The sequence below is a fragment of the Lontra canadensis genome, unplaced genomic scaffold (genome assembly GCF_010015895.1).
Source record: "Lontra canadensis isolate GAN:19392208 unplaced genomic scaffold, GSC_riverotter_1.0 scaffold15, whole genome shotgun sequence".
Classification (NCBI taxonomy): Eukaryota; Metazoa; Chordata; class Mammalia; order Carnivora; family Mustelidae; genus Lontra; species Lontra canadensis.
In genome coordinates, this window is record NW_022631009.1 from 15361582 (window position 1) to 15374372 (window position 12791).

The 12791-nt window shown below is 37.2% G+C and overlaps 1 protein-coding gene across 2 annotated transcripts in view; it reads right to left on the reverse strand.

Annotated features, from left to right (window-relative positions):
- Nucleotides 1–12791, reverse strand: part of ZFPM2 (zinc finger protein, FOG family member 2) — a 453035-nt gene that overhangs the window by 214945 nt on the left and 225299 nt on the right. For both annotated transcript variants that reach the window (XM_032858490.1, XM_032858491.1), the window contains one exon: nt 11545–11663. In XM_032858490.1, the coding sequence (XP_032714381.1) occupies nt 11545–11663 (119 nt within the window). The remainder of the gene's footprint in view (nt 1–11544; nt 11664–12791) is intronic.

The following is a 12791-nucleotide window of genomic DNA, read 5'->3' on the forward strand; positions in this document are numbered from 1 at the left end:
GTTTGTTTGACTTCTTAATAAAACCTGAAACTTAAGGCATGGGAAATGCCTTTGGTCTTCCGAACTCTGTCTCCATTTCTTCATATTTCATGGCGTGTCACTGCCTGTGTTATGAATGCCTTATTCACTCCATTCTATACCCAACTCTGAAATGCCATAAATAATGAAAGAATTGAGTTAACATTTTTAAAATACAACCCTAACTCAATCAGACTGGGTGAATCAGACAGGGTAAATTACTTTTCCAATTGTCTGAAATCCCCAGTCATACACCTGAGAAATGCCTCCTGAAGAATACCTCCTTACAGAAAGAAAACACAAAGAAGCCAGGATCATTCAAAAAGCAGTTTGACCACTTAACCTTTCTTTCTCTTCCTCAAAATATATATGTTTTTGCTCTGCTTCTCTGGTGATTGTACTTAGATGGCAAATACTCTAGGTACGTACCTTGTACTTCTTCAGGCTATGAGTTTTCATTAGACTCATGCTAGCTAATCAATAAGTGTGTGTATCCGTGTGTGTATAAATACATGTGTGCACACGTGTGTGAAGATGTATATGGACAATGACAGCTGAAGTGCTTTTTAAATCTGTTCAGAGAGGGGACAGAAGAGAAAAGGCTGATGCACTGCTTGGGGGAAGGGGATGGTGTTTAAAGGAATGGGTAATCTATTTTCTATTCATGGGCATAATAAAAAGTAATCTAGGTCTATGTAACAATCTGTGTATTTTTTCAAAGTGACTAAATGCATATAATTTTATATAATTTTACAACAACTCTATGATGTTGAGCAGGTATAATAACATCTATTTTATAAATGAGGAAACTGAGAGCATTTGTGATTACCCAAAATAGCATATCCACTTTGGGTAATAACAGTTGGGAGTAGAATCAGGCTACTCTGACCACATCATGAGCTCTTTTCCATACTTTCTCCCCCATTTCTGATCTTTGCAATGCGGTAGTGTATGTTTCTCAAAATTACTAAGAAAAGGAGCACTCAGCAATCAACCTGCTTCTGGTTCCTAATTCCCACTGTATTTTGTATAACTCACACTTCATATACTTTATCTTTCTCTATCCTCACAATTTCTAAATAAAGTAATCAAGAGGATACTAACAACCTTCCATGTGGAAAAGCTTATTTAGCTCCAAAAGTAAGAATAAAATCTCATTTTCACAACTCTCTTTTACTAATCAGTTAATATTTGATTTTGGTGATGGTGCTTTATAATGTATGATTTTTTTTTCTATTCATATTAATTTGACTTTCTTTTGTGATTTTTCCCTTTGCTCTTATTACCTGAAAGTCTTTTTTTATCCAGAGGTTGGGTAACTATTTAGGCAGACTCTGAGATGGCTCCAATGAGCCAGCCTTTGGTGTCAACCCCTTGTGCAGTTGTCTTCCCTTCACTGTGGGTGAGACTAGTGACTGAATTCTAATAAATAGAATTCCACAAAAGTAATGGAATCCTACTTCCAAAATTAGGCTACAAACAGACTTGTAGGCTCCTTTTCTTGCTCCCTCATTCACTTGTTCAAATAGAAGCCAGCTGCTGTGACTTGAGTGCTCTATGGAGAGATCTAGGAGGCAAAGAACTGAGTCAACAGCCATGCTAGTGAGCTTGCAAGCAGATCTTCCTATAGTTGAGAGTCAGATGATACCACAACCCTGACTGTCATGGTGATGGCAGCCTTGTGAGAGACACTGTACCAGAGACTGTACTAGATAAGCTGTGCTCACATTTTTGACTCTGAGAAACTAAGAAGAGAGAGTATGAGAAAAACCACAAAGCATACACACAAAGCCCTGGGCTTGACTCTGAGACCTTGACCTTTATAACAGAAAGAGGTATAACACATATAAAATGGCATAAAAGACACACAAATTACTAAAATCAAGAAGCCATGGTTTTGCCAAACTAGGCCAAAGGACATTATGAGAAAAGTGATGTAAGATCAAATGAAAAATAATTATTTTAAATTCTATATACAAATTAACAGACATGTTAATTCCAAAAGAGAGTTTCTCAAAAATTTAAGAAGTTTCCAAAAGCACTGAAAAATATTACTTTATTTTTCTCTTATTAGAAATGCATGTAAGAATTCTTGCCTGTGGACCATCATACAATATCAACATTGAGCTTTGTAAGAGTGGCTTAGACAAGGTCATATTCCCAGACATTCCTATACCAGGAAAACCTTATATGATACTAAAGATTGCCATTGCCAACTGAGAGGTCCTGTTAAATTATATTTGATTAATGGTGTCCTGGGAACAAATATTCATAATTTAAAAACAGAGTCTAATACTTTATGACATATTTCGAGTTATCCCTAAGTCATATTGATTTTTAAGACCAAACAGAAGAAATACAAAATAGCTCATTTTTTTACAGTTATTTCAGTTACTGAATGTGTTAATTGTCATGCCTAGCTGAGATCACTGCTAAATCCTTCTCATGTAGGAACTATTTATTATAACCATGCAAATTATGGCTAAGTACACAATGACAATCCAATTGTTTTAAAAAGACTTATAGAATGGCGACTCGTCAAAAAAAATCAAAGAGAAAGACTCTGAAAGTCATGCCAGATAAATCAGCAAAGCACAGAAAATTTTCATCAACTTTTCAAACTGCTCCTCACAGTGCTTTCTCATCTTGACTTCTCCTCCAGCCAAAATGATGTGCTATCATCCAACTCCAGACTCAAGAGTGTCTGGAGCTCCAAACCAATAGCCAGATCTTGTCTTCAATGCCTATACTCTCTGAGAAAGGTAGCGCTAATCATTAGTATCTTCAAATTTATATACATATTCTTAGTAGAACAACTTTGGTCATATGATGATAGGAATAGCTACTCCTTCCAGACACTGACTAAATCAGCAGTGTAACATGGGGTCATTTTATAATTCCTTGAAAAGATCATCTTCAATAGAAGTTCTCCTTAAGTTCTGGAGAAAGGGAACAATGAATAATCTTACATGAAGAAAAAGACACTTTTTTAAAATTTAAATTTGGCTTAAGTATAGGTAAATAGGACCAGACTGATACATCACTTTCCAAGGCTCTGCTGCATTAAATGTCTCGTCTCATGTCTTCTTGGAGCAGCTTCCACTCAGTTTCCATTAATTCTCCACAAAGCAGATAGAGTGTAAGAGAAGCCAGGATCTTGGCCTCCCTAAGGGACAAATCTACAACCTCCATCAATAACGAATTTCACCAACGTTTCCCAAGAGGAAGAGGGTACAATTAAAAAGGTTACAAGTCCTTGCACTACTAGAACCTAAGGGCATCCGTGAATGAAACTGGCTTAAGCCCAATTAGAGGAATCAGTACATTTGTCTTCTCTTGGAACAACCCTGCTCTTACGGTTCCCATCAATTCAGTATAAATCTGACTGATCTTATCCAAGAAGTTAATAGAAAATTGCTCACAGTGGGCGACTGCCACCTCAGTTTCCAAGCAGAGACAGATGGAATTTCCCAGATGGTTTGTCACTGGAAAGAGAGATGCTGGATGAGACTTCACAGAAAGCATGGTAGAGCAGAACACCTTCTTGGCCTTCACCCATGTCATAGTGACGGATCTAAAACTGATTCCGCTGCAAACAAATCGTAACTGCCTCAAAGGGCTCAACACCGCATCCTCACTAACCACTTCAGGGGTTACAAATCTTACATTGAAATTAGTCAATATTTATCAAGAAACCATCATGAACCTATCTCCTTATTGGATGAACACTGAAGAAATACAGTTATTCTAACCCACTGAGTCTTACACTCAACTGAGATTAAGAATAAACCTAAATATGTAAACCAATATATAAACCAAAAACAGACACAAGATGGCATTAAGTATAGTGATCTTATTGCTAAGTTGGACAAATCAAGTAAGATCCCTGAGAAAACAAAACAAACAAACAAACAAAAACACCGGTAGGAAGAGGAGGGGATAATGTAAGGATCTTGAATAAAGAGATGTGCATCATTCACCTATACTAGAGAGAAGTGAAAGGAAAGAACTGATTTACTAATTCTTTAAAGGTTATTCATTGGGCCTGTGCTCTAAGCCAGACATTGCTCTAGGTAGAAACGATGCAAAGATAAAAGACACATAGTCTGCAGGGGAGACAGACAAGTAAACAGACACAATTATGTGATAAATGCTCTTATCCTAGTGGACCTAGAGCATCATGGAAATACTGAGGCGCCCGTATCTCTTCCAGACTTTAAGAAAGATCTACTTCAGCTGAGTCTTTAAGCAAGAACCAGAGTCAGTGCGATGATGTAGAGGAACAGCAGGGGGGAACAACATGGCCAAATGCACAGAGTGCACAAATGCACAGGGTGATGAAACAACATGGCCAAAGGCACAGAGATGAAGAAGAAAGTATATTCAGAGCACTACAGGTAGTCGAATTTCCACACTGAGAGAGGAAAAGGGGTCAAAGCTGAGGAAGGGAGTATCACAAAGGTCCACTTTGGTTTCGCCAAAGAATCTGCGTTCTGTTGTGACCTTTAGGATGATTTTAAGCACACACACATAAAAATAATACCACTTTTGTTTTTAGGACATACTGTGATTTGGGTAAAAGGAAACGTAGACAAGAAGGATGGCAGAAAGGACAGGAAAATATTGTGATAATCAGGGAAGAAAAGATGGAGGTTTCAACTATACTAGTAGCAGAAACAGAAAGAAGAGAGCACACATGGAGAAAGCAGGAGTTATGGTCCTTGGTTCCTGGAAGTGAAAACAAGAATCCTGGAAGAGGAAGTCAAAAGCAAGGGTAGTAATTACAGGCAATAGAGTGTGTGTGACTACATGTATAAATGGACAATTGAGATGTGAGAGGAGGAGAGGTAGAAATGGAGACAAAAATCCAGAATAATTTACAGGATGAACTTCTTGCAGAAGCAGAAAAGGAGACGCAGACAGAGACTTAGGATCAAAGAGAACTAAAAGTTGGAAGTTAGGGAGAAGAATAAAGAAGCAATCTGTGGAAACAGTACTAAACATTCCTTGTGACTATTCTGTTGGAGCAAGTCAGTGGGAAAGGCTTACAAAACAGTTTAAATGTGCTATTAAAGAAAGGGTAAAAAGCCAAGGTTGGAGATTTTTTAATTTAAATGTCATTTGTAAATTAGTAGCTAAAGCTTTGCAAGTGGATAAGCTCCCTGGGGCACTGGGAACAGAGGGAGAAGAGAAGAAAGGCCACAGTGTTTTGGGAAACAGTTAAATTCAAGAGTCAAGACCCAGAGAGATATGAGAAATAGGAAAGTATGGTAGTCCCCAGCCTAGATTAGAATGAACATTAAAAAGAAAGATTTTTCCCAATGTCAACATCAATGAAAAGAAATGTAAGACCCAACAAAAAATCATGTCTCAGCAAAATTATAAATTATATCATTGAGATGGTGAGATGGGAGCCTGTGGGTAGGGTCCATCAGAATGTTCATGGTAAGGAAGATCCATTAGATGACATGATTCTTTTAAAGAGCATTTATTGATATCTATTACGTGCCAGGGGCAGAGGTCTAAAACTGAATAATAGAAATTTTAAAAGAAATCTATGTTCTCTAGAATCTCAACAATAATTTGGATTATTTTCAATTTACTTCATTAATATATTTTAGAGGCTGTTTTGTTAAGTTTCCCCCAGAACTTACCATGAGACTGATTTAAGTGTAAGTAGTCCACTGGGAGAGGTGATCTCACAAAATTTCCACAGAGGAATGGAGAAGTAAAGGAAAGAGGAGGAAAGAAAAGGCTGGCCATAAAGAAGGCATTATAAAGCCAAATGAATCTCAGTTGCACTGGCAAATTCTAAGAGATGGTGTAGAACCCTTCTCAGAACAGAGAGGCAAGGAAGTGGTGGTATTTATTTATCCACCAACTTCTGTCCCTCATTGGTTGAGCATTAGTTCAGGAAAAATTGGTTCTCCAGCACTTCCAATTTGCCTGCCTTATGGTAACTTTGCTCCTGAGGCTGGGAATAAAGTCCTCTACTAGAAAGTCACAGATCTTTCCACTAAGCAGCCCTTGACTATACAGATAAATGCTAGAGACATATGGGTAGGGGTGTATTTGCTACGTGTGTACACCATGAAGTTGGAAGACTCTGGCCATGAATGGGATCAGAGAAAAAGTTAGACCTGGAAGGGGAGAGATGGAGACACCTAATAAGTTTGATATTTTCCTATGATATGGAACAGGAACCTCTGATTCTTTCTTCAAGCACATTTTTTTTTTTTAATGTATTTATTTGGCAGTGAGAGAGAGAGAGCAAGAAAGGGAACACAAGCAGGGGAAGTGGGAGAAGGAGAAGCAGGAGGTAAGCTCCCCTGCTTAGCAGGGAGCCTGAAGCAGGGCTCAATGAACCCAGGACCCTGGGTTCATGACTGAGCTAAATGCAGATGTTTAATGACTGAGCCACCCAGGTACCCCTTAACCACATTTCTATGATGGTAAAAATTTTAAGGTGCAATTTAATGCCTACATGATTTCATTATTAAGTCAATGAAATGTCATCTATAGCACCCTTTATATGTGTATTTCCTATTTGGAGAATTCCATGTCATAAATGCCGTATGGGAAAATAAAACAATCTATCCTGATTAAACACCATTGATAAAATGAGACTTCTCCATCAGATTTCATTTGTTGAATTTAACAGCTTGCGTTGAATTTACTATTATGTAGTAAGTAATGTGGGACCTTATTTATGTTTTATTTAATTAAGTATGCATGTTGTGTAATTCCAGCAGTGGGCTGTATTACACTAGGTACCTACTGACAGCTGATATATTCAAAAGCAAGAGAAGGCAAATGTCACTTAAATTCCAGACATCCAATCTTCGAAATAGTCACTGATGTTTGACACTTATTAGGCACTCATCATGTGCTAACATAGAGAGATTTAGCATATAACAAAGACCTTTGTCCTTAGGAGAAAATGGGAAAACTTCAAAGGCATGATACATAAGTATAGAAACGCTAAAACACCTCCAAGACAAATATTGATCACAATTTAAAGTGATTTTTAAATTGTCTTCCTTGTCAGCAGTCCTTTGATTTTTTCAATGAATAAAATTGCTGGAGTTTTAAAAACATGAAGTTTGTGTCACCATGACACCATTTAATGTAAGTTATTCCTTGGTGTAGATGTGGGATGTTGGAGAAAAGACTAGGTTCACTCACTGGCTAATAGTCCACTCAGGGGTATATATACAATTATACCTGAAAAAACTGAAACTTACAATGTATCGTGGACATTTGGAGCCTCTGATCCTTAATTTTATGTGTCAACCTGGAGGGTATTTTGGATGAGACTAACATTTTAAAAAATTAATTTGTTTATTTAATTGATAGAGAAAGAGGAAGAGAGGGAACACAAGCAGGGGAGTGGGAGATGGAGAAGCAGGCTTCCTGCTGAACAGGGAGCTCAGTGTGGGGTTCAATCCCAGAACCCCGGGATCATGACATGAGCCAAAGTCAGCCTCTTAACGACTGAGCCCCCAGGTGCCCGGAGACTAACATGTGAATCAGGAACTCTGGGTGAGACAGATTGCCCTCTGTAATATGGGTGGGCATCATCTAACCAGTTGAAGGCTTAAAAGCACAAAAATACTGGCCTCTCCAAGCAACAAACTTCATCTGTACCATTGGTTCTGCTGGGTCTCTGCCTACCAGATTTTGGACTAGAAGTGCACTATTGTCTCTCCTGGGTCTCCAGTCTGCTGGTGCACATGGGAGATTTTTGACTGGCCAGTTTCCATAATTACATTAGCCAATTCCTTATAATAAATCTCATTTTCCCTCTCTCTTTCTATCTCTCCCTCGGACCCACATCTGCTCCAATGATGGTATTAACTACATGTTGTTTTAATGATTCGATAATGGCAGTAAAATGAGGTATCTCACAAGATAATGGAGTGTGGGCAAAAGATGATTTATTTCTATGTTTGGTGTGTTATATAATTCCGAGAATAACTTTTTGTCAAATCAATTTGTTTGGGGTTTTTGTATAGCTTATATTCTCAAAGTGATCTGTATACATCCAAATGCCTGGGCTGCAAAGGCTTCCTGCAGAAGGTGGCATATTGCTAATGCACTTCAAGATGGGAACTTGAACGATATAAAAAGGATTTGACATCTGGCATGGTGACTCAATTAATTACTGTGTTGGATTAATTAGTTTGCTGAATCTCCACAGCCAACACAGAGTCTGAGCAGAGTTACATTACACTGGTTGGCAAATAAGCACTTCAGGAGTGTGCTAATTCCAAATTTTGATTCAAGGTTGGGTAAAGAAGGGTTAGGAGGCTACATATTTTACAATAAAGGAAAAATCTATCTTCCTGATATAAAATACATGTTGAAGTCCTGTCCAGATTATAGAGATAATGAAATTGGGGGAGCCTTTGAATTAATTTGTAACTGTACCAACAGTCCATGAAGTACATAACAAATATTTTGCCTAAGGTAAGAAAAAAAGAGCACACCTCTAATGATTGCACATTTTCTCCAGAGATTTTTATAAATTTAGGATTTAAGTGAAGAAATCCTGAATGATTTTATCATGTTCCAATCATGTTACAGATTCTCTTAAAGAAGACAGTGTGGCCCAGTCCTTAAAAGTACCCAATCTGAATCAAAAGGCCTGAGCCTTTATTTTCTTATCTATAAGACACAATTTTAAATACACCCAAATTCGCAGGTTTGTTTTGAGGATTAGATGAATGAATCCATCTTGAATTCTTTCTACAGTGGATAGGAAAGAATGAGGATGCACTGTTCTATAGTAGGAGCGGTAGTATCAACGGTAGTACCAGGGGTATTTAATGACAAAGTCAAAAGTAATTTCTGGAAAAGACTGTTATTACAACAGAAAAATATTTTAAAGTGTGTTTTGGCAAAGCAAGTACCTTTTTAAATAGAGAAAAATACTACAGTATAAGGGAATCACATGAACCAAATATTTAAACCTTAAGGCAAAAGAAGGAAATGAGAGTATTAAGTTATGTTCTTTAAAAAACGATTACCCACTACAGGGTTTTGATACCTTGAAGTGTATTCAGTCTTCCAGTAATATTGAAAATTCTGAAAACTTCGAATCTATAAACTGAATTCCTTAAAAATATTAAATATGGCACAAAATAGCCTTAGATTAGTACAGGAGTATTGGCAAAAATATCTGTCTAAAAAATAGGAAATTATTTCATCGAAAAATTCACCTTTTGCAAAAAGGTTTATTTTCCACCCATCACAATTTAGTATATGTTAAAAATATATAAAAGTACCACCCTACATATATAAACACATATATAGATAGAGAATTATATAAAGATTAATCAAAAATTGAATTTTCATATAGATACTATATTGGTGAGGTAAAAGGGAAAACATTTACTTCAGTGGTAGTCACTTTTGAAGAAATATCAGAAATATCATAAACTAAAGTTTATGTTGGTGACTGATATGCAGTGATAAATAAGTATCTGATTGCCTAAAACACCTTTAAAGTAAAGCTAGAGAACCAGTAGAAACCTCCAGATAAAATGGGTTTAGAATAGCATAACTCAGGGTGCCTGGGTGGGTCAGTGGGTTGGGGTCTCTGCCTTCAGTTCAGATCATGATCCCAGGGTCCTGGGATCGAGTACTGCATCGGGCTCTCTGCTCAGCAGGGAGTCTGCTTCCCCTCTCTCTCTGCCTGCCTCTCTGCCTACTTGTGATCTCTCTGTCAAATAAATGGATAGAATCTTAAAAAAAAAAAAAAGAATAGCATGTAACTCAACCTTCGCTGTGTAGACAATCTTCCTGTTGCCTTCACTTGAGAAATGTGTGTGGTAAATATTGTTCTCTCAAAGGAGTCAATAGAACAGTCCAATTAATACAACATAACCATCCAAGAATGGCCACATCTCAAATCTTTTTTTGAAGGCAGGTGCACTGGACCATGAAGAATTAAATTGCCCTGATTATTAAATATTTAGCTTGGTCTATCAACCCACTTGGTTCTTAAATACATGTGAAATCTACTTCATCTTTTTATGGACAAATGGGTGGATTTAGGAAGTAAAAATCACACCTAGAATCCCCCATGTTGTTTAGAAGTTTGGTGACACAAATAGGTCTCATGTATTCCAATCATTGCTTTTAAAGGAACCAATAACCTCGGTCTCATCCACATGGCACTGAATAAGCAGAGATCCGCACGTACCAGTTTCTTTCGTGGGATAGACCTGAAGAAGAATTTCTTTCACGTCACAAATTGAAGAAGGAATGCAATGTTGCTGAGTTCAGTACATTTGTCCAAACCCCTCTGGGAGTTTTTATGTCCCTACAGTGTAGACTGCGTCATTTAGCTGCCGTGAGATCTTCCCATATAAGTGGCATTTAGAGAGAAAGACTTTCATTTCATATACATAATTTGTGGCTCTCCTGAATAATATAAAACATTTTTCTCCCCAACTTTTATCACTTGTGTTATCATTTAAATAGGAGAGGTCCTAATGTCCTAATCCCTGGAACTTGAGAATGTTACTTTACACAGCAAAAGGGAATTAAAGAAGCAACTGTAATTAAAATCGCTAATCAGCTGACCTTAAAATAGGACCATTAGCCTAGATTAGCCGGGTAGGCCCACTATCATCTCAGGTGTTCTTAGACGTGAGAAGAATACAGAAGACTCAGAGTCAGAATGTGGATATGGTGAAGACTCAATCAGCCATTGCTGGCTTTGAAGATGGCAGGGGGCCATGATCCAAGAGATGTGGGCAGCCGGGAAAAGCTGGGAAAGTGAAGGAAACAGATTCACCCCTAGAGACTCCAGAGAGGAACTCAGTCCTGCAGATAGTGAATTTTAGCCCGGTGAGATTCATGTCAGACTTCAGACTGCAGAAATGCAAGATGATACATTTATGTTGTTCTAAGGCCACAGAGTTTGTGGTAGGTAATTTGCTACAGCAGCAACAGAAAACTAAAATATGCAATAAAGAAATGAAGTTTAAAGGTATCCACACTTTCCACTACTTTTTAAAACAATGAATTCATCAATTATCCCTATAAGCTTACCTAGGAGAAGTTTTTACAGAGATTTTCCAAAGAGGTTAACAAAAATTATTATGCTAATCATTCATCTTTGCTCTTAAGTTACAAATAATATTACCAAGGAATAACAAGGTTATTTATTTCTTGTTCTTCATGTAAACCTATAATGTATGACAATTTGTCATCTTAAAAATAAACGCATTTGTATATATTATTAAGTGTGAGTAGTATTAGTCTGGCTAAGCAGATAAAGCAACAACCTTATAAATTACCTTACTAAACAACCATTTAGTATGATTAACCTGTTTCCTTCTAAATTCTGCATGTGTTACTGTCAGAGACAGACCACTTGGAAAATGTCCAAGTTTTGTGGTCCATGAAAAAGAAAAAACAAACTGTTATTTTTAGTGATTTCCCTGGGAAGCAAGCAGAGATAATTTCTGAGCTATGACAAAATACTGAGTCAACCATCTCAGAACATCCACATACCAAGGAATTATTATTCAGGTCCATCTTCCCAGCAAATGGCCCCCAGGTTGTTCCCACAGGAAGTTGCTGCCGACTCTGGATTTTCCGTTCTCCGTCTTTCTGAAATACCTCCAGCTCTCCTGCAGACAATGAAAACAAGAGGTGTTTGGAGTACTTTCACGTGTGCCTTACCCACAGCCACCTCTGTTTGTGTGTTTGCTTTACACACGCGATATTCTCGGGATTTGTATGAAGATAATTAATTATGCTTGTCTGAGCAAAACAACTCATCTTGCTATCCTGAGAGGAAAAGAAAACTTGTCCTTAGAATTGTATTCGGAATTTAGTCCAACTTCTTTCTACACCTCATCTATAGAAGTCAATTCTATTTAGTAAGTCCGGTTATTATTTAGTGAAATAATAACACCTTAAAAGGCACTGCTCTAATGTCAAAAACAAGTAGGCAAAAAACATGAGGACAGGGGCGCCTGGGTGGCTCAATTGGTTAAGTGACTGCCTTCAGCTCAGGTCATGATCCTGGAGTTCCAGGATCAAGTCCCACATAAGGCTCCCTGCTCGGCAGGGAGTCTGCTTCTCCTCCTGACTTTTCTCCCCCACCCCTCTCTCTCTTTAAAAAAACAAAACAAAACAAAACAAAACAAAAACAAAACCATGAGGACAATGGCGCTGAGTTAAAATTTTGTATCTGATCATCAATGTAATTAAAATTTTAAATTAAAGATATATACCTTATGCAATAACTTTATTATAGTTACTTAAGACTCGTGTTGAACAATATCTGGTGAGTTTTTGAAAGCACTTGGTAATTTTCTGAAATTACTACTAGTTTCAAGGGATTAAATACAATGTACCAAAAATAGAGATGTACATTTTCCCAAATTAAAAAACTGTTTAGTCAAATTTATTACCTTTTAACTTTTGGTACTTGATGCAGATTCTTTGTTACCAAAACAGTTTGGACCAAAAAAAAACCTTATAAAACAGCCAGTTTGGGATGATCTTCTTCTTTTCATTCCCTCCAGGTTATTACATTAGGATCATTAAAGAGAAATAGGAAGTAAAGACAGTATAAATACTGGCATAAAGTAGGAATTCATAAAATGCTCACTTAAGAAATTTATTTAAGAAATAAATGAATTAATAAAAAAGAATGAAGGCTTCAAAACTTCAAAGAATAACCATCAGCCTAAAAACTGTTTGGGACAAACAAACCAACAAAATCTCAATCAGGAATTGGAGTCTTTCCC